Below are 22,686 nucleotides of genomic sequence, written 5' to 3' on the forward strand. Positions count from 1 at the left end.
AAATAAATTAATAAAAACGTCCAACAGCAGATCAGATCCCATGTAACACACATATAATAGATGATATGTCTGGTCAAATAGTTACGATTATCTAGTGTGAACTTATTAAAGAAGCTCCTATCATTCAGCCTTTGAGCCCAATGTCATCATCCACTGGACATCTGGAATGTCACCTCAATGAAAGCTTCACCATTTAATGACTTTATCCCTTGCATGTCCTTTAGATGGCAGTGTTAGAGTAAGAACAGGAAAAGCACGAATAAAAGTTTGTTCAAACTTCCACATTTATCCACCCAAGCGTGTATCTTATTTGGTTATTTCCTCTTTGAAAATGGTGCAATAATGCCAACGTAATGCTGAGCGCCAAAGAATGGAGGCCTTTGAACTCTGGGGCTGGAGAAGACTCCTGCGAGTCCCTTGGATCGCAAGGCGATCAAACTGGTCAGTCCTAGAGGAGATCCATCCTGACTGCTCTTTAGAAGGCCAGATCCTGAAGATGAAACTCAAAGACTTTGGCCACCTCATGAGAAAGAAGGACTCCCTGGAGAAGAGCCTAATGCTGGGGAAGATGGAGGGCCAAAGAAGAAGAAAAGGGACGGCAGAGAAAGAGGTGGATGGATGGAGTCCCTGAAGCAGTTGGTGTGAGCTTCAATGGACTCCGGAGGATGGTAGAGGACAGGAAGGCCTGGAGGAACGTTGTCCATGGGGGCGCGATGGGTCAGACATGACTTCACAACTAACAACAACAAAATTTGTAGGATAGCCCAGGGGGCCCCAATCCCCGGTTCGTGGACCAGCACAAACTGGTCCACACAAATAAGTGAAGACCTATCTATGGGATGCAGGCAGAACACGAGACCACACCCTCTTCGGTCTACGGAAAAACCACTCTCCACAGAACCGGTCCTTGGTGCCCCAACATTTGAGAGCCACTGGGATAGTCCACAGGATTTTATACTGAAAGCAATCCATCCACAAGCAGCAAAAGCACCAGATCAAATATATTAACAGAGGGATACAATCAAGATCAAGGGAAGTACTAATATCACTCTATAAAGCCTTAGTAAGACCACACCTAGAATCCTGCATCCAGTTTTGGTCACCACACTATAAAAACAGTGTTGAGACTCTAGAAAAAGTACAGAGAAGAGCAACCAGGATGATTAGGGGACTGGAGACTAAAACATACAATGAATGGTTACAGGAACTGGGCTTGGCTAGTCTAGGGAAGAGAAGGACCAGGGGAGACAGGAGAGCAGTCTTCCAGTATTTGAGGGGCTGCCACAGAGAGGAAGGGATCAAGCTATTTTCTAAAGCACCTGTAGGCCAGACTAGGAATAATGGATGGAAATTGAACAAGGGGAGATTCAACCTGGAAATAAGAAGGAATTTTCTGACAGTGAGAACAATCAACCAATGGAACAGAACTTGCCTTCAGAAGTTGTGGGAGCGCCATGACTTGAGAATTTTCAAGAAGAAATTGGACTGCCATTTGTCAGAAATGGTGTAGGGTCTCTCGCTTGGGCGGGGGGTTGGACTAGATGACCTACAAGGTCCCTTCCAACTCTTGATTATCTGTTATCAGTTTGTCATCAGTTTGTTCCAGATTTAATATCCGTCTTAATTTTGTTACAGTTTATCCACATGTACAAATGCACAGTGACGTGGCACAGTAAAAGTGTGGGACCGATTGGTCCTTGACCATCTCTTGTGGTGGTTGATTGCTTATTGTACCCCATGACTGTTATTAAGTGTTGTACCTTATGATTCTTGACGAATCTTTTCTTTTATGTACACTGAGAGCATTTGCACCAAGGCAATTCCTTGTGTGTCCAATAACACTTGGCCAATAAGGAATTCTATTCTATTCTGGATTTTTTTCCTTTCTATTTCCAAGCCACAAATTGTGCTGATCCCACTATTAAATCTAAACAGGAAAATATGGGCCAAGGGAGACATATTCAGTTCCGCTTTTCTCTTGCATCCCCACAAATCAAAGGACAATCAGCCTCTCTCTCCATTTCTGATGTGTTTCCTTCCCTTGCATTGCCCTACAATGAAAGAAAACTATCAATAACAAACACAATTTCAATAATTAAAGCAATGCCATTAGATAACTGTGATTGCACTGTGGTTGCAATAAAACCTCTTGATACTAATATTTTCCTTATTAGTAGGCTAAAGATGGGGTTGCGTTGTACTCTGAGGAGGCAGTTCCAAACCTCCCAGTCTGGGACTCGCTTCTTTAGGATGTCCTGGCTGGGCTTCAAGAGGGTCAGAGCAACAAATCAAAGTCGGTAAAGTCATTTTAAAGTCTACTCATAAAACTGGAAGGTCAAAATAAGAATCAAGGAAACTTAAAATAGTCCGACAGGTGATATTTCAAACGGCACCCACTCAAAGGCAGATGTAGGGTCAGAGTTGAGACACCTCAACCTCTGAGAATTAAACAAAGGGGATTTCATAATGCCTACTACATAATCTGCCCGTTGCATATGGTCTGGAAGAAGTGCAGTGCCGTTTTGGTGATGGTAGCTTTCCGCTACAGCCTCTCCATGGCAATCGCTTATATAGAAAAATCTCATTATAGCCACCTGATGCAACAGCTTGGCTCCCCCCGCCTCACCTTCTGACCAACTGCTTTACTTACTGAATTTAATAGCATTATTACACCATTTGGAGCAATTAAAATCAGGTTGGTGTAGCAAGCACGTGTCATAACTCCTGAAGCTAGTTTTACTCATTTATATTTAAGGGAGGTGAAGTAAGAAATTGTTATTCTGCTTTAAAAACAACAAAAACACCCAGATCATAGGGGTTTTATATACGTGGTTTGGTTTTCCAATCCGGTCAATCTGTCCATAGATAGGAAAGGAGGAAGAAAGATCCTGTACCTTCCCTAGGAGATTTCAACTGCTTACGTTTTAATTAAGGTCTCTTGAACCTCATTGGATCTTTTAAAAATCCCATCGATTTGTGGGATTTTTAGTTAAGGCTTAGCTTTAGTTAGGGTTTGCTTTGTGAGACCCCACATCCCCTATCAGCCAGTATGGAAAAGGACCACAGGAGGGCAATATTTAAATCCTCCCAGAGTTGCTAGCTTCTTCAGAAGCCAAGAGAAAAACAGGAAGGACCTTAGAGGTCTCCCAGTCCAAAGGAGGCAAAAATCGACTGAGAGATTCAGGAGAAATCCCACCATTCCAGACTTTGCTATAAAAATGTATTGCAAAAACCAAGATCTACAGGCTGGGCTGGGCTGTGTCCTGCCAGCTGCCGGACTCGGACAATGAGGAGGTTGGGGAGGAACTTGAGCCTGTTCTGGAGTCTGGGGAAGGCTCTGATAGAGCCAGGACTGTCCGACATTTCCCATCCACTGGAGAGGCAGCTGCCTTTGGAACCTGAAATGAGTGAGGAGGAAGAACAGCTGGGGCCTGTTCCAGACACGCGTTCGCGCAGAGCTGTTAGGAGAGGGGAACAACGGTAGTCAGGGAGTCGTCTCGGGAAGCAAAGCACACATGGACGCTGCACGGCCCCTCTCTGGCTGGGGGAATAAATAGAAGGAAAGGGGAGTGGTTGTCAGAGGAGACAACAGTTGGTTTTTCTGAAGATTTTGCTCATTATGTTTCGTGCCACAGAGACCGCTTGCCAGAACTTAATTTGCAGCCTTTTGGCCGGGATCTCATGGCCTTGCAATTATTGCGAGGAACTGATAAGGTCTGTTACTGCCGTTAACTCTTCGCAGGACTATTGCCTGGACTTTTCACAATTCACAAGAGGTAAATAAAGACGGGTTTTTCGTGACAAGGAGTCTGTTTCTTGCTTCTGCTAAGGCTGGGTCAGAACAGGCTGAATCCAGTTGGACCTTGAACTTCGGTTCCATTGAGAAAGATTTGCAGCTGCCTGGCATGGAAAACATTCATATATCGCCTATCTGTAGGGTGGGAGGCTAACGCTCACCCAGCATTTTTGGCCGGGCTTCAAATTGGGATATTTTACAATCATCCCAACTGCTCCTTTTCGAACTATGCATTGATTAAACAGACAGCTGTCTTCCATCACCCCTGGAAAATAACTCATTCTCACCCCAGGAAAGGGATGAGAGAGAGCAATACAATGATAATCCTATAAAAATGCAACGCCACAAACTGCAGCACTCTCTCTTTGAAGCGAACCCTGGCAGGTTTTCGTGTTCCTCTGCTTTCATTTCGGAGGCAAACAGGGCCAGATAAAAACGGAAGCGGCTCATGCCCTAACCCTCCCCAACCGAACGCGCCCGATGCTATTCTGGCTTCCAGCTCCATCTTTGAACACGGGGCATAAAATACGGGGGTTTTGTTTTTTTTAAAAAAAGCAAAGGGATCTCAAAAACTGGCACATTCGTGGGGAAGGAAAGACCAGGCGCTTGCAAACGTTTGTTTGTTTCTTGTTGGCTCGGTCACGGTGCTGTTATTAATATTTAACGTGATAAAAGAGAAGTAAAGATATATGGAGGGGCTATGTAATTATAAGTAAAATATCTATGGGGATATCTCCTAATGGGCTTCTTGACAATTAGAAGAAGAATAGAATAAGAATAAGAATGGAATAGAATAAAAATAGAAGAGACTAGAACAAGAATAGAATAGAATAGAATAGAATAGAATAGAATAGAATAGAATAGAATAGAATAGAATAATAATTAGAATAGAATAAGAATAGAATAGAATAGAATAGAATAGAATAGAATAGAGTAACTTTACTGACACTTTGAATGTATGCTAATCGTTATACATTAAAAATGAAAGTTAGTTGCATACAGTTCTTAAAGGGTCACCACCTCCAATATTACACTACATAAACGTGACAAGATAAATAAATACAAAATTATATACATACCCACATGTATTATATGACACAGAGACACAAAGAGGTTCTATCCTATTTTTTTTAAAAAGGAAACTACAGGTAGCCTTTTGCTTCTCAGAAGGTCACGTAACCCAGGGGCACTACAACCACCATAAATATGAGTCCATTGCTATGCACTTGAAGTTTGATCACGTGACCACGGGGATGTTGCAACGGCCGTAAGTGTGAAAATGGATTTCCCCGTAAAATATGCTTAAATTCAAAACTCCAACCTGCCTTGCAAAACCCAGAGAAAACTGCCTTCCAAGAAGTCACATTTCCCCAGTAATAATCTAGGAAGCACTTAGCTCGGGGGTGTCAAACTCAAGACCTGGGGGCCAGATTGTTAGCCGGCAGCAGGTGTGGAAAGCTGAGGAGAGCAAGGCCTCAGATGAGGGGCCAGGACCATTAAGGAGTGGACTGCTGCCTTCAGAGATTGTGGAGGCTGGCAGCAGTGATGAAGAGGTTCCTGAGGAGCCTGTGCCAAGTGCATGTGCACACAAAGTTGCTCGCAGGAAAGAGCAATTGCAGCAGCATGGGCTACTCGGGAGTAAGACTGCAAGGTAATGGCCCCTCCTTCAAGAAGATAAAAGCCAGCTGTGAAGTGAAAGTTCTTTGCAGGAAGCAAAGACATTTTAAAACTCAGCCTCATGGACATTCCAGTATCTGAATTTGGTATTTGAAGACTCTTGTGTTGTGAAATATTTCTTATCTGTTATTCTTGGCAGTCTTGCACAGTTTTGGTGAGGCTCGTGCTTATCAAAGTTAATTAGTTTGCAGCAGCCTTTTAACCGGGGATTGGTAAGAATCATTAAAAGGTTTCTGTTCCCTTTGTTTCATGTTTGTTTTATTGGACAAGGGTTTGGATCAGAACACAGATGTGGCCTGCAGGGTGCTTAGATCTGGCCCGCAGGACCACCCTAGAAATAGCAAAGGACCAGCCTGCAGTGCCTTTGCCAGCGAAAACGGAGCTCGGGAGCCCATTTTTGTTGGCAGAGCACTTGGGTCACCCAACACGAGTGACATCAAGCTGGCCACGCCCACCCCAACCCCCAAGGTCAAGCACAACCCCTGATGTGGACCTCAGTGAAATCGACTTTGACACCCCATGGCTCAGCTGGTTTCCTGAAAAAACAGGGTACTGAATAAAATCGTCAATATTTCTATTGCGCAGCCCCCTTCCCACGCGATGTGCCTCTCCGAATTCGTCATTTTGGAGGTCTCATATATCTACTCAACATCGCCGAGGGCTAGACATTATAGCGCTTAAACCTCTGCCCATTTTGAGAACTAATGGTTGAAACACGCCAAGGATACTTAACAGCGCTGCCAGTGCAATTCTTCATCATTACGTCGGTTCCTTGTAATGTAGCTTAAATAATGATTAAACGAGGTCAGCAAATCGGGTATTTTTCATTCGGGGGGAAAAATATAGACTTCCGTTTTCTCATCCTACCTTGCAAGATTTGAAAGAGAGGGGATGGCAGTCCAGGATTTATTTAATGTGGTGCAGGGAGGTTGATTCATCCCAATCCCCATGAACCCGCCCTGCTTCCTCGAAATCGTTTATAGATTTGTCAGGATGATGTCTCTGTTTTATTTGCTATCCTCCGTGGATCGGCTGAGATCGTTCACCGTTCACTCATCGGCACTCTAAAGAACGCACCCATCTTATGCCCCACTCTGGAGAATATAGTTGCAATGAAGCTGCTTTTGCACAGATTGTCACAACCAAATGAAGACACAAACAGGGGGGGGGGAATCATCCAGCATGCTAAATCCAAAGCATGAACTGCTCAGAGTCACTTTGAACTCCAAGATGGGCTAAATAAATATATTTGGTAAGTAAAGAAAACAGGTTAGCAAAACAGCTGTGAGATGCACAGTTAACAGAATAACAGAGTTGGAAGGGACCTTGGAGGTCTTCTAGTCCAACCCCCTGCTCAGGCAGGAAACCCTATACCATTTCAGACAAATGGTTGGATAACCTGGGTATGTCTACTCTGATGAAAAGAAGGACTAGGAGAGACATGATAACAGTCTTCCAATATCTCAGGGGCTGCCCCAAAGAAGAGGGAGTCAAGCTATTCTCCAAAGCACCTGAAGGCAGGACAAGAAGCAATGGATGGAAACTAATCAATGAGAAAACAAACCTAGAACTAAGGATAAATTTCTTGACAGTTAGAACAATTAACCAGTGGAACAACTTGCCTCCAGAAGTTGTGAATGCTCCAACACTCAAGGTTTTTAGAAGAGATTGGATAACCATTTGTCTGAATGGTGTAAGACTTGCTGCCTAAGCTGGGGGTTGGACTAGAAGACCTGCAAGGTCCCTTCCAACTCTGCTATTCTATTCTATTCTATTCTATTCTATTCTATTCTATTCTATTCTATTCTATTCTATTCTATTCTATTCTATTCTATTCTATTCTATTCCATTCCATTCCATTCCATTCCTATTCCTATTCCTATTCCATTCCATTCCATTCCATTCCATTCCATTCCCATTCCATTCCATTCCATTCCATTCTATTCATTCCATTCTATTCTATTCTATTCTATTCTATTCTATTCTATTCTATTCTATTCTATTCTATTCTATTCTATTCTATTCTACTTGACTCTGCTCTACTCTACTCTGCTCTACTCTACTCTACTCTACTCTACTCTACTCTACTCTTTACCAGACTCCATCTGGTTTCAGGGCCCAGCAAATTAACATAGCTCTTCTTCTACAAACTTGGAGGTTAGTTGTTAGCAGGAACCAAGATGGTGGACCTTACCGGGGTTGTGCTACTCCCTCCGTAGAAAGTGACTTCATCCCAGGTAGCGATAAAAACCGACAGGGCAGTGAAGGAAGGCAGGTTCTTGAAATACTTCCTGATATCTTTAGAGACTTTCTTTAGCAGCACCGGGTCAGTGGTCTCCCGGTAGTAGATTTCTCCCTGGATGCCATTGTGGACATCTGCCCAGAAAGGAGCGATGAAAGCCCGTCCATCAGCTAGAGGGAAGGATTCTGGGGTAAACTGGCTGACCAGCACATTAAAGGAAACCACTCCATTGTTGTTGACCTGCAATTCAGGAGGGAAGTTTGACATGCGGTTAGCCGGAAGTTACAATGTGAGCTCAAGATCATGCTGAGGCGAGACAAGTTGAACGTAGAGACTCTTTAATTATTTGATGGAAATAGAGCTCTATATTTATGTCCTCCCTGTGTTTGAAGGTTGGGACAGAGTGGAGACCCCTTGACAGAGGAATGAAACACAGAATTCAAGTCTTATAGCAATAGCACTTAGACTTATATACTGCTTCCCAGTGCTCTACAACCCTCTTACAGAGTCAGCTTCTTGTCCCCGATAATCTGGGTCCTCATTTTACCGACCTCGGAAGGATGGAAGGCTGAGTCCACCTTGAACCAGTCAGGATCGAACTCTTGGCTGTGGGTAGAGTTAGCCTGCCATACTGCATTCTGACTACTGTGAAGGGAAGGGAAGGAAGGAAGGAAGGAAGGAAGGAAGGAAGGAAGGGAAGGGAAGGAAGGAAGGAAGGAAGGAAGGAAGGAAGGAAGGAAGGAAGGAAGGAAGGAAGGAAGGAAGGAAGGAAGGAAAGAAGGAAGATAGCAATAGCGCTTAGACTTCACAGTGCTTTCTAGCCCTCCCTAAGCAGTTTAGAGTCAGCCTCTTGCCCCCAACAATCTGGGTCCTCATTTTACTGACCTTGAAAGGATGGAAGGCTGAGTCCACCTTGAACCAGTCAGGATCGAACTCCTGGCTGTGGGTAGAGTTAGCCTGCCATACCGCATTCTGACTACTGTGAAGGAAGGAAGGAAGGAAGGAAGGAAGGAAGGAAGGAAGGAAGGAAGGAAGGAAGGAAGGAAGGAGGAAGGAAGGAAGGAAGGAAGGAAGGAAGGAAGGAAGGAAGGAAGGAAGGAGGAAGGAAGGAAGGAAGGAAGGAAGGAAGGAAGGGAAGGAAGGAAGGAAGGAAGGAAGGAAGGAAGGAAGGAAGGAAGGAAGGAAGGAAGGAAGGAAGGAAGGAAGGAAGGAAGGAAGAAGGAAGAAAAGAAGGAAGATAGCAATAGCGCTTAGACTTCACAGTGCTTTCTAGCCCTCCCTAAGCAGTTTAGAGTCAGCCTCTTGCCCCCAACAATCTGGGTCCTCATTTTACTGACCTGAAAGGATGGAAGGCTGAGTCCACCTTGAACCAGTCAGGATCGAACTCCTGGCTGTGGGTAGAGATTAGCCTGCCATACCGCATTCTGACTACTGTGAAGGGAAGGAAGGAAGGAAGGAAGGAAGGAAGGAAGGAGGAAGGAAGGAAGGAAGAAAGGAAGGAAGGAAGGAAGGAAGGAAGGAAGGAAGGAAGGGAAGGAAGGAAGAAGGAAGGAAGGAAGGAAGGAAGAAGAAGAAAGAAGGAAGACAGCAATAGCGCTTAGACTTCACAGTGCTTTCTAGCCCTCCCTAAGCAGTTTAGAGTCAGCCTCTTGCCCCCAACAATCTGGGTCCTCATTTTACTGACCTCGGAAGGATGGACGGCTGAGTCAACCTTGAGCCTAGTGAGATTTGAACTGCCAAATTGCAGTCAGCTGGCAGTCAGCAGAAGTAGCCTACAGTACTGCACTCTAACCACTGCCCCACAGCGGCTCTAAAATCCCATGACTTCCATTCTGTCGTGCCCACATTGAAGAGAAGGGAAAAGGCTTCTTGCACGAGAAGCAAAATGTTTTCAAGGAAAAAAAACCCAAGAAAGTCCAGTTGCCTTTTGGGGAAAAAAAACACCTTTGGGACCCATCGAAGAGAACCGATTTAAGTGAAAGTTGCCCCGCCTGTCTTTTACCAAAACAAAACCACGGGGCCCATTGCCACTGTTAAGCAAAAAGAACCCCAGACCCCAAATATTCCCATGGCCAGGATACGCATAGCCCCATTTCACTCCTACCCACAAATTCAAAAGCCTGCCAACTGCACAAATGGTGGCCTTCGTGGCATGGACCAATGTCTGCTGAGAAACCAGATTCCAAATTTGGAATTGTGTGTGTGTACGTGTGTGCATGAAAGAGTTTGGTACTCTCCTCTCAGTCTTGCCTTGGAAAAAGAACGCTCTCTTTTGAAGCAGCAACCTAGGAGGCAGAGTAATTGATGCAGCTGCTAAGGGAAAAAAAACACAACCACCCTCTAAAGCAGAAATAATTTCCTGAGAAAAGAAATATATATATTTTTCTGCAGCTCCCCGACATATTCTAGTTTTCCCGCCACCGGCTCAATACTTAGCATGCCAAAGCCTGCGTGTCGTTTTGAGTGTTTAATCAACTGCACAAGGCTGTTGGCTGGGCTTTTATAATCTTGCCCCTCGCACGCCTCGCCTCCTAAGCGCACCCTTGATTTCCTTAATAATAGACCCTCTCGTTCATAACGTGTAAGAACTTGGCAGAGAGGACACCATTAATCTTCCTCTTCTCCGAGGAAGGCTGGCGGAGAGCGCTGTTTAAAATGCAGATGTTAATGGCGGGGAAAGGCGCCCTTGGCTTTACCAAGTGGTGCTTTTACTTACAAAAATGGTCCTGTATGGTGCGCCAAAGAAAATGAAGGGGAAGGAGAGCTTGATTTCTGGAGAGCTGCCGTCATCCACTTTGGGGGTTTTGGTGTCATTGGGCCAAAAAGGGTACAAGATGCCCATAGTCTGGGCTGCAACAAAGAGACACGGAGAGAGAAAATAATTATTCTAGTGCCAACCACATTCCATGTTGTACCCCTTGTTACTTCCTCCAAACCTGCTTCATTCTTTCACCCTGGTGGATGATTGCAAACAATGCAGTCCAGGGTCACCTTTATTTATTTACCTTTAATTTCATTTTAGTCTTAGTCTGTCAACTGATAATACTCTAGTCATCGGCTAGAGTAGTATCAGTTAACCAAGATTAAAATGAAATTATAATCAGTAATCGGCTGAAGTGGCCTAGAGGTGGAGCTCTCGCCTCACAATCAGGAGGCTATGAGAGTTTGATCGTTAGGTAGAGGCAGATATTTCTCTCTCTGGGCACAATGAAAATATATGTGGACAAAAAACTCCGCATTGGTGACAGGAAGAGCACCCAGCCATTAAAACAATCTTCTAGCTCCATTCAGTTGCCTAGACTCCACCTGGCAAGGGATTATGGGGTTGTTAAAAGATGATGACTTTAGTAATAAGCTGGACGTATTTGTCCTGACCCATGCCCTTTTCCAACAAATCAAACACAATCCAAAAGGAACAGAAGCCTATTAATGCCTCTGCAAAATAATTAGCTGCGGTAAGCCCAAGCCTTGCCAAACTGTGCAAGACTGTCAAAAGATAACAGACAAGAAATAATTTGCAAAATAAGAATCTTCAAATACAAACTCAGGATACTGGAATGTCCACGAGGCTGGAGTTTCAAAACGTCTTTGACTTCTGCAAAGAACGTTCGTTTCACAGCTGGCTTTTATCTTCTTGAAGGAGGGGCCATTACCTTGCAGCCTTACTCCTGAGTCGCCGGTGCCATTGCAGCTGCTCTTTCCAGCGAGCAATCCTGTGTGCATGCGCACTTGGCACAGGATCTTCGGGAACATTCTCATCACGGCTGCCAGCCTCCACAATCTCTGAAGGCAGCAGTCCACTCCCTAATGGTCCTGGCCCCTCATCTGAGTCCTCGCTCTCCTCAGCCATCCGCACCTGCTGCCGACTAACCACAACAGTATTTGAGGATGGAGAGAGGACTTAACTTTGCTGGTCTTTTAATAGGCCAGTGGAATATCTGTACTTTCTGTCTCAGGGAGACTTGAGAGGATGGAATGGGTGTTGAAGGAAGGTGAAGACTTGCAGAAGAGGGGCATCAATTGTCTAAATACCATTTTATTGCTGCATTTTTGCAAGCTTACAGTAAAACGTGGATATTTGTTTATTTCGACAAGCGGCAGGAACTGCAGAGGGTTTTTACTCTACAAAGCAGGGCCTCAGTGAGTCTGTGTGCTTCCAAAGACTTGTTCTAAATGCCCTCATGCAAACTTCCGACGAGGGTGTCATAAAATTAGAGAACCTGGCAGATGGCCCACTTTCTTGCACATGGACGTGGACTGTGTTTGCAAGTTGCAGCAGAGATTATTTTGCCAGACAATGGATAACGGAAAGCATCTGATTGCGGCAAAAATAGATGCACAGATAGATCTCAACTTACACGGTGAAATGTGGGGTTATTTTTTTTTTCAGGTTCCTTTTCTCCCTTCTGGAATTAGGTCAATTTTTCAATACATCTTTTAAGCATGAGTAATGGGCTGTTGAGCCAGTCTGGAGTGGTGGTGAAGGCACCGGGCTAGAGACTGGGAGTTCTAGTCCCACATTAAGCATGCAAGCCGGCTGGGTGACTTAGGACCAATCACCAGGAGGCCGCGAGTTCTAGTCCTTCCTTAGGCATGAAAGCTGGCTGGGTGACTTTGGGCCAATCCTCCTCTCTCAACTATAGGAAGAGAGCAATGAAAAGCACTTCTGAAAAACCTTGCCAAGAAAATGGCAGGGACGTTTTCAGGAAGTCTCTGAGAATTTGACACGATTATTGAATGGAAGGAGAAATTAAAGACCGGTTACAGTTGCATCCCATTTTAAAAGTTGCATTAGCCCCCTTACAAACGGTTTACACAGACTTTCTACAATGTAAAACATTGAGCCCATTTTTTCCCCTCCCTTCCCACCCTGCCAAAATAGACACCGAAGTGCAAACAGATGATGGGGTAAAATGGAGCCTTATATATATAAATTAAAAATCAGAATTGGGATTAACAACCACTTGGAGAAGCAATTTTCCCAGGAAGGGTCTTAAACTGCTGTAAAATCATGGGAAATTGAAGTTTTTTTTTTTTTTTTTTTTTAAGGAAACTACTCAACATCTAACCTTTTTGACCTACAAAATTCTGCACAGTTCTTTACAAGGGAGCAAACACACAAACAAAAAAGCTTGAGCAAGGAAACACATCAGTCGAGCCAGATATATCACAAGCAACTAGACTGGGATAGAGTTTAAATTTAAAATCTCATTAAATTGCCAAATGAAACAAAATTAAAAAAATAAAGGGAAAAATGGGTGGGGGCAGACACTCTTGATGAATTAAAAACTTTTTAAAAAACTGGCTCAGAGGCTCCCCGGGGACAGAGTGACATAATCCTTTAATATGAAAAGTCTCAAGGTTTTGCTTTTGATGTATGAGACATGGGGAAAGGGTAAATTTTAAGGCAAAACCCTCAGATTTTGTCGTGCTTCTATACCTGACCTCATACCTTTTTTGTTTTAAGCTGAAATCTTGGCTTCTCTCACCTGTTCCAGGTGCTATACAGGTAAGAAGCCTCACCAGAATCCACTTGCGAGATAACAAAATGATTGCTTCAAATTTAATTCTACGTTTTTTTGCCAGGAGTAGAATTTCTACAGCAGTGTGGGAACCAGGTCCCAGCATATGCAACCATGTCTTTCTAGGATGCACACCAATTCCAAAACCATGAAGACGGGATCCGTCGCAATTCCTGTTCGTCACCTTCTCATCCTGGTCAGGTGATGGGCCGCAGAATCTACAATGCTAACCAGGTTGGCACATTCACATGTATTTGTAGCAGGCTCAGGTCACACCGGAATGAAACGATCTTAAGACAGGTCTGAAGAAGGTATTCTTGGTAGAATCGTAGAGACAAAGCAGAGGATGTGTGGTAAGGGAAAGGATTCCTGAGGGATACTTTCTTTGGTTCTCATGTAACCTGCCTAATGCCTTCCATGTTGGTGGATTGTCGGAATGAACAGAGAACATTTCGGTATCCCACGCTGAAAACCTGAAATACTAACCTGGATACTGTAGAAGCAGAAAGATATAGGCCACCCAGCTTCTAAAGAATGATGGATAATTCATCCTAGGAAGGGAAGAAACCAAAAACCAGAGAAGTGTAACCCGTAACAATTTACAGGGATCAGTTCATCAATTCTCCATTAAAGGCATGTCAATCAAGGAGCGTCCAAATTGACTGATGGGCCTAGAAATTTGGGGAATGAAGGTTGTTGGGTTTTTTTTTAAACACCTGCAGATCTTAGACCTTCTCAATTAGCCCAGGAGCTGTCAATACCCTTGTTAACTGGGAGGGGGAAGGAGAGGTACTGTAAATTGCTTTTTTTATATGATGGGTTCAAATGAAAAATGCAGCCTAATGATGGGTTAGGACTGAAGAGTTTCCAAGGTCAGCAGTAAATAGGATTTAATGGGAATATCACTCAGAGGAAGCATTCAATCCTTTAATAACCTCAGTTTCTCTGTGATCGCTCCAGTACAAAGCTTTTGGCTGATGAGCTTTTCACTGTATACTAAAATGAGAGCCAATTATTGAGCATGGAGTGCTCTTGTTGCAGAGACTTTAAACCTTGATTAAACTAATCCTCCCTTCTTCCCCTCCCAAACCAGCTGAAGAATACTTAACATTTCTTGACTGGGAATTTGAAAATACAAACAAGGACGCAGAAGCTAATATTTTGTGTCACAAGCATATCCATCTGGCAAAAAATGTGTGTGTTAGGTGAGAAGTGGCAAGGAAAGAGGAGCTAAAAGCAAAATTACATAAATAAAACATACATCCTAGGTGATGTTTTAATTATTGGGGGGGGCCCAGTGGAAGTTTCTCATACATTATTGAGTACATAAAGAGACTTTAAGGTAAAGTACACACCGTTTCACTACTATTTGCCAACCCTCCTCATTTGAAAGTTACATTACCATAGAGGCAAAATTTATGTTCTCCTGAAAAATGCAGAACTAAAGAACTGAAGAGCCCTTAACAAGCTTCTACTTAATTTTGGGGAGGGAGTAAAGTCCCTGCGCATAGAGCTCACATTTTATCATGGAAGTCAGTTTCTGTTCCAAATCTGAATTAGGAGAAGCAAGGGATTGTGGTTATATACAGTCATAAAAATGTTTGTCTTTCGACAGAATTCCCAACTCAACTACTACCCATCTGATTTGAAAATTAGCACACACACACACACACATTAGTGATCCACAACTCAACACGTTATCTTGCTAGCAACCTCTGTAACCATTGAAGAAGCTAGCAAAATTTCATCCGCGCAGAATCTGTGCCCAATAGTCATACGGCCCCAAAGACCTCTGAACAAAATGGGACGTTGTCCTGAACAACTGTGGCATTATTCCAGTGAAAGCAAGTACTTTTCCAAAAGGCAACATTTCGCTTCTACAGTTGTGAGGAATTGAAGAAGCTTCTTGGAGAAGCAAAATCTTTTCAAGGGGGAAAAATCAAGGAAACAAGCAAGTCCAGTTGCCTTTTGCAAAAGCACCTTTGGGACAACCATGACCTGGAGGATTGACAATCTCCATAGACATGTAACCATCTTTGTTAATGTAGGGCTTGGTTGCAGTTATCTATTTCTATCATGTCTTGGGAAACTGGCAAGAGGGGGGAAACAGCCTGATGTCAGTGCTCAAAACTCTCTTTTTTCCTGTCTTTCTGACTCTGCGCATTTGCACACAATCACTGTTTTACCTGCACCGCTATCTGTCACCTTGGCTGAGTCTTTAAAGATTATTCAATCATGTTGCATAAAACCTGTCTATGTATTTTGTGTGTGTACATGCCCAAAGAGATGTGCTGCCTCATTAGGTATGCAGCTTAATTTTCCTGAAATGTTTGACAGCAATGCATTAATTACAAAATGTAGAAATTATATTATGTTAAGGACTTATATCTCATCTAGCAGAAGCATTTAAGTGGGATGATAAGGGAACAAGGGAGCAGAAAGCTCTGCCTTTTCCTCTATGTAATTGGGAACAGAAGCTGATATTAGTAGACTTATCACATCCAATTCGCAATCAACTCCATTCAGTGTTCTCATTGCAGAGAATGTGTTGCTTTTTATGTGGCTTCTGAGATATCAAACAAAATAAAAACAAACTAGATGGCTGGTCTTCAAAAAAACAACAGCAACACCAAACCGCTATCACAAACACATATTCGTAGCCCCAAAAGACAAGAGTGTACAATGCAGAATTTAAAAAAAATCTTTGAAAACAACAAGAAATACAGATTTTAAACAGAGGCATATAAATATACGGAAAACAAAATCACCAACCTGGTTTGTGGTCGAGCAAAGCAAAATTATATCTTGAAATCTGAAACCACGTTTTGATCAACTCTGGGAAAACTTAAGTCAGCAAAGGATGCATGTCAATAAACGTCTGCCAATGGTGAATGATTGATGCTTCCCCAAAAATCCTTTTTTTAAAAAAAATCGGAAGACAAAACTAAATAAATGGTTTTCAACGAATAACAAGTCCCTTTTGCATCTTAAAGTCTATAATGATATGTTCGCTGATCGAAAGGCGAATCAGAAATGGGCTGCAACTCTGAAGCAATCTCTTTCTGAAAACTTAAAAAAAAACTTTCCAGGAGATCCAGAAAGGAGATGTCAAGGTTGGAAGAACTAGGAATGAGGCTGTTTTGATCAGAATCACTTTTCACTTAGGGGGGGAAAAAAAGTAGTAGAGAAAAAGAAAGCACCTCTTCCTTTGTACTACTGAGGGAGGGTCTATATAGTGTTACCAAATTAGCATTAAAGAGCGTAAGAACTAAACTCGCGCAGGGGAGAAGGACCTTTGGAGCCAAAGTAACTTTTTCCAAGCTTATAGAATACCCCAAATCGATGTGTAGGGAGGAATTCATGTGGATTTACAGTTTGCATAGATTTCTTACTTCGGGCTTTTGGTTTAGAAGAAAATCAAAAAGAAAATCATTTCAGGTCTGTGAACGGTTTCAGGAAACGGACCAGCTGACTTCAACAGCCAGAGGTTGACTTTCTGGACAGTTCTGAAGTCTTCCCAGAGCACAGCCACAAGCAGAGATGAGAAACTCAAACTTAACCCAGCCAGATCCATGCGCATCAGAATTTATGGCTTAGGAACGAAATATGTAAATAAAATACTTTCACACTTTTTTTTTTTTTTTTTTACAAAACTTAAAAGTTTATTGATATCATTCAATTGACTGCCTTATATTTGGAGCAAGTTCTTGAACACTGAAATACAATGCTTGTTTCTTGGAAAAGGGATATTATCTTTCTTCCACAAAAGTACATGAGTCGGAATACAAACAAAAGGGAAACTTTAGTGGATTTTCTATTTAACCATCTTGTCAGATATGTTTCCAGGTAAATAGATCCAGAAAAATCTTTAGGCCCTACGTATCTCGAATAAGGGCTTGCTGCATGTCACTGTGCCTTACCAACTATCCCAAGGTTGACCTGTATTGCCCTTTCAAATGACTTGAATCAAGGATCCTAGTCAGATGTTAGATTTGGAAGTGAACTAAGCTGTCCTCTTCCTCACTGTTTGGTCTGTGCCTAGCAAGAGAGTAAAACAGGAGTAGATTCTTCGGTAACGGTAATTCTACATAGATGTCACGCTATTATTTACGTTCAATTGCCTTGCTCCATTGGTGTAACTTCAGTTTTCTACCAAAAACTAGCTCTCGAATTCAATGACACTTTTTCCCAAGTTGCAGCCTATTTGTCTACTCCAAATCTTTACAACTAGGGTAGCAAACAGGGTGCAGCCAGGTGCTCAACCGTGTTCTGGAGAGTAGCTGCAGCTCCCTCTAGAAAGTACATTCTACCTAGCCATTAGTACAAAGTAGGGCTCCTTAGGAAACAGCACGTTAATCAGATCCAGGCTCACTAGCTCTCCACATCCTCAAGCACAGCTGGCTGGGGAATTCTGGGAGGTGAAGTCCACAGGTCTTAAACCAGCCACAATTGAAAAACACTGGTTCATGGAATTCAGCAGAGCAAATACGGTCTGCTTTGATAACCAGTTTCAACTCAAGGTGTAGTGAGTGGGGAGAAAAGGCTCAGAATATGAAAATGGGGATGCAATCTATGTAATTTTTTTTAGAACCAAAATCACTGAGACATAGAGTTGCGTTAAGAGTCTGCAACCCTGGAGATTGCTAGTGAGTAAATATGCTACGGGGTCTATTGCAAACGCCTTTAACTTCAGTGGATCCATATATACACGCCTTTCTCTGGGACTCCGACAGGAAGTTCAAACGCTCAAAGCAAGGGTAGAGATTTCAGAGTCTAGGCCTATGTCATTTTGCCTGGGTTATTCTTTTAATTTCTCCAATAATACTGGGGGGTCTCAACAGAACACACACACACACTCCTGCCCATTCTTCACCCCAGCATTCCATGTCAGAAAGGGATGGGGAGGTGGGGGAAATCACAAGTTTCTCGCTCAACTTAATCACAGAAGCAGAATTAGCTACAAATTTCCTATTTTGCATAATGTGAAGGCTAAATTGAGGTCTAACATGCACAGAACTTTACTCACCCGCAGTAATGCCAACCAAGAGCCTTCTTTTTGCTCAATACTACGCGCAACTGCCAGACTTAGATATGAGCTGGGAATCACTTGCTATGGCTTGCTACCCAGCGATAAGCAGCCCCCTGAGTTCCAAAGTTAATACTTCCCAGTTCCCCAGGTTTTTTTCCCCAGTACAAGACCATTAAAAATGGCAGATAATCACACTATTTTCTAATGCAATGAAATCTACAGATTAACCCGATTGTGGAAAGGAGGACTTTCTGACATTGCCCCACTTATCTTTAAAAAGAGTCGCCTTTCGTAAATAGGGGTCTTTGGGGGAAAATATAAACTCCTTCCAGTGGCCACTAACCCCACCCTAAAAACCTCAAGAGTTTTTGTAGGTAGAATCGCAGCTTCCTACCAACGGGGTTCACTGCCCAATGGTGAACTTGGTAGTGCTGTTCAGAATATAACTTCCGACGAAGTCAATCTTCTTGCTCTTTTTATCCAGAAGAAGTCAATCTTTTCGCTTTTTGTCCAGATTTTTGGATGTGGATGAGTTTAGGGCCCATTCAGTCTTTCAATACAAATGATCTCTACAGTATTTAGTCTCCTGGCTTCTTAACTACCTGCAGAGGAAGCCTCTAAGCACAGGGTGTCCAACCTTATCAATGTTTAAGACCTGTGCACTTCAAACTCCCAGAATTCCCTAGCCAACACAGCTGGCTGAGGAATTCTGGGAGTTGAAGTCCATAAGTTTTAAAACTCACTAAGGTTGGACACCCCTGCTCTAGCATAAAGGGGAGTTTTCATGTGTTGAACAGCAAACAGCTGTGGCATCTGGCTTATGACCGTTCTCATCCGATGACTAGCCCAATATGAACTGAATGATAATATTAACATTTTAAGCAAAACGCCAATGGTCAAAGTCAGTTGTCAGTCAGAAACAATCTAGTGTGACATTAGCGCTGGATGAAAGCAGAGTTGAAAAGTGGCAGTCTGATACTGCATCTCCTTTTTGTACACAGCATTTTAAAAAAGCCCAAATAGGGAACCAATCAGCACTATGGGTTGAACCCAGAACGTTGGAGAATGTAGTGAATTTGATGCTATTGGCAAACCAGGATGATCCACAGATTTCGCAGCTGAATCCAATGCAAAAATGTAGCTGAACTACAGAATGCCATTACATTACTCTCCCTTTCATGCTGCGTTTATCCTCCTATAATGTACCTAATTAAAAGATTAAATATTTGATGTAGCTTGGCTGCTCCCAATGCCGACAATTTTTGCCTATAGTTACGTGCCAATTCTGTATAATTGCAGAAAGCTGACAGAATGTATTAGATGCAGACCTCAGCTTCCAAAGCATTTGTTTATGTGTTTTTTAAAAAAAACAAAAATGGAAAAGGTTGAAGAAAACCTGAGGGATCATAGGCCTGAAGGCTGTTTTGCTGTAGCCTTTTCTCTCTATATTATACCTAGCAGAATGTCAACTTAAGCAAACCCTCTTGAATTGCCTAAGTTATATAACCTGCAGATTTAAATAAGCTAAGTACAGCTTTTTTCCTAACTTAGCTGCTCTCCAGAAGTCTATAAGAGTCACAACACAGGAGACATAAGGTTAAGGAAGTAGGTTTAGGATTTAAGACTAACTCTCTTTCAATAATACGCACAAAAATATGAATCTTGGGTGAAATTCCTTTGCTGTCTCTCTCCCCGGCCTATTTAATGTTTCTTTCTAAGATACCAACTACATGGATCGTGAACAGCACTGCCATAGCATCAACATTGGAGTGGGGAGGAAGATAGCAGTTCCAATGGATGTTCCATAAATTTCAATGGCTGCCCCTTTGTACCCAACCAGTCTGTCAACCCCTACTAGGGTATTTGATACAGTAGGACAACCGCTAAAATAATAGTATATTATTACACAAGTCTATCTTTCCATAAATCTTTATAATAAAATATCTTATTGACATGAACATTCCCCATTACAGCATGTGTAAACACAAACACACAAATGCATCGATCAAAAATAAAACGCTGATTTGGGATGGCATCACAATGTTACCATAAGGGCATTTTGCTAAGTAAACGGAGAGGAAAGAACCTCAGCTTGCTATAGTTATAAAATCCAGATTATTATTCTGGAGTGACGTCCAATAGTCATAATGTGATGGAGAGCTGTGGCTTCACAAAGGATGGCGGTCCGAATGCTATTCTGTCTAAGCCATTCCCTCTCTTTAATGTAGAGAGAGTGGCAGTGCTTCCTTTCCAATGAGAAAACAGAAGAACTTTCTTTTGCTTTCCAACAGTACAGATACCAGAAAGAAGGGGGGAGAAACCCCCCACACTCTGCAATTTATATAAAAAGGAAGCCCCAAGAGGGAATAGCAGAATCAGGGGATGAAAAAAAAGTCTTCCTTTCGGAGCATAAAAGCTATCAACTCAGGTCAAAAGTGCACAGGTAATAAGAATCAGCCAGCTTCATGGACATTTAAATGTACATGTGTAAAATGGATGGATTGAACTGCTTCCAGCTTGTCAAACTGACACAAGGAAGGAAGAGCAGCCCCCGACTGATTTACAAAGTAAACAAGTTTACTTTAATGCATTTCCAAGGAGAACCGTACAAGAGACCGGGAGCCTAAGAAAACAGGGGCAAGCATTTAATATGGTCTTCGCTGCAGTGGCTGTAATCAGACGCTCACTGCACATCCCAAGTTAAAATAGAATTGCTTTCAAGTTAGACAACAGGAACTCTTCCTACTGGAGCTGCACGAATCATGGACCACATAAAGGAACAAGTCCAGAATAATGACTCGTGCATAAAAATGACCTACCTGGGAGGACCAGGAATGGTTTTGTATGCTTCTATTGGCTTAAAAATGGACTAAAAATGACCAAGCTGTCTTGGATTTTGGTTTCCATCTATGTATTATGATACAAAATTTGGAATTCAGGTTAAAACTAGCTATGGAAGGTTTCTAGTTGGTAGGAACCAGTGTCTATCCCTCAGCTAATCCTGCCACACATTTATTCTAAGGATGAACTTATGGATGCAGGGTTTGAGAGGGAGAAGCATTCAAGCCACCTGAAGTGTAATTCATAGCAATAATGAACTGAACATATATATACCAGCACTACAAGGGATTTGTGATCTCTTAGCAAACTGTTGAATGAAAGTTTGCTTCAGCATCCAACCAGGCAATGACTTTTATCAAACAGATCCATCAGTTGTTCTGCTTAGCTGCCCGACTCATTGGTTGTATGTCAATGTGCCATCCGTTTAACTTCTGATGTGCCCTGTGCAGAAAGTTTATCTATGCTACCTTGGTAAACCAGGAGGGTTATCTAAAGGAATGCAGCTTTGTTAGTGTGTCCTTATTACTGTGCTTTGGAAGCTGTAGGTGTGTGTATGTGTGTGTGTGTGTGAGAGAGAGAGAGAGAGAGAGGGAAACAGTGTGCACATGCACGTTAAGCACCTCTCAGTTCTCTCCTTCAGCTATCTGGAATCCAGAATGCTGCCGGATAATCCCGCAGACCCATGCCTTGAAGAACCCTTTCCTTCCAAAAAAGGCCCCCCAGGAAGAAAGAAATGACAGACCACCCAGGTGAAGGGAAAGCAGTGCAGCCGTTTGTAATTGGAGTCCAAGTGCCACGGGAACAAGAGCTGCACAGAATCTCTTTCACACGTACCTGACGCTTAGGCGTGCGGGAAGGCTGAATTCCCTGGCTGTAATAACCCCCGGCCTCAGAAGTGTATACTGAAGCAGCTGGGAGAGGCCAAAGGGACGCAGCCCACCTGCTCGATGTCACGCCTCTGAGGAGCATCCTGTCACCTGCGCTGAATCCTGGTGCTTTTATCTCACAGATCTGGACCCACTAACCTGGGCTAGAGAAGTGATCGGACACACGTCCAAAACGCCAAATCTCAACCAAATGAACCCAAATGAAACACCCCTGTCAGAAAGTCCCTTGGTGGTGTTACGTGGGTGGGGCGGGCGCGCGCGCACTCTGGAGCAGGCCTTCTGGAGCAGGAGAGGCTACTTGGCTTTGGAGTCCACGTAGATTTTGTCTCCATCCCGGATGCCGTAGGAGTGCAGGGCCCTTGAGTTGTACTTCAGCTCTTCGGGGCCAAAAGGATCTTCCTTATCGAAGTAGGTGACCAGCATGCTGCTGATGGGCAGCTGGACCACTGTTTTTAGTTGTTTCTTTAGCTCCGCTACCGTCTGATCTAAGCGGATGTTCATCTCCTTCACTTGGTCTTTGAAGTGAACCTCGACTTTGGCGCTGCTCTGAGGTCTCAGGTCGACCACCGCCAGTTTCTCCAGCTTCCCGTATTTTGTCACTAGTTCCTGATACCTACGAAAACGGGGCAGAGATACAACATACAAACGTTGCTGAATATATTGCTTTATTACAAGGGTCTTCAAATTTGAGA

The 22,686-nt window shown here is 43.1% G+C and overlaps 1 protein-coding gene across 3 annotated transcripts in view; it reads right to left on the reverse strand.

Moving 5' to 3' along the window:
- The window catches only part of TECTA (tectorin alpha), a 79,540-nt gene that overhangs the window by 35,542 nt on the left and 21,312 nt on the right, over nucleotides 1–22,686 (reverse strand). For 2 of the 3 annotated variants that reach the window (XM_026681899.2, XM_087970144.1), the window contains exon 9: nucleotides 20,180–22,607. In XM_026681899.2, coding sequence (XP_026537684.1) covers nucleotides 22,289–22,607 — 319 coding nt within the window. In that variant the 3' untranslated portion in view covers nucleotides 20,180–22,288. Of the gene's footprint in view, nucleotides 1–7,667; nucleotides 7,956–10,431; nucleotides 10,566–13,723; nucleotides 13,789–20,179; nucleotides 22,608–22,686 lie in introns of those variants that run through there. The other variant, XM_087970145.1, reaches the window with a different exon arrangement.

Source organism: Notechis scutatus, chromosome 7 (genome assembly GCF_049901735.1).
Source record: "Notechis scutatus isolate UNSWTSFEM ecotype Mainland chromosome 7, rNotScu1.2, whole genome shotgun sequence".
Lineage (NCBI taxonomy): Eukaryota > Metazoa > Chordata > Lepidosauria > Squamata > Elapidae > Notechis > Notechis scutatus.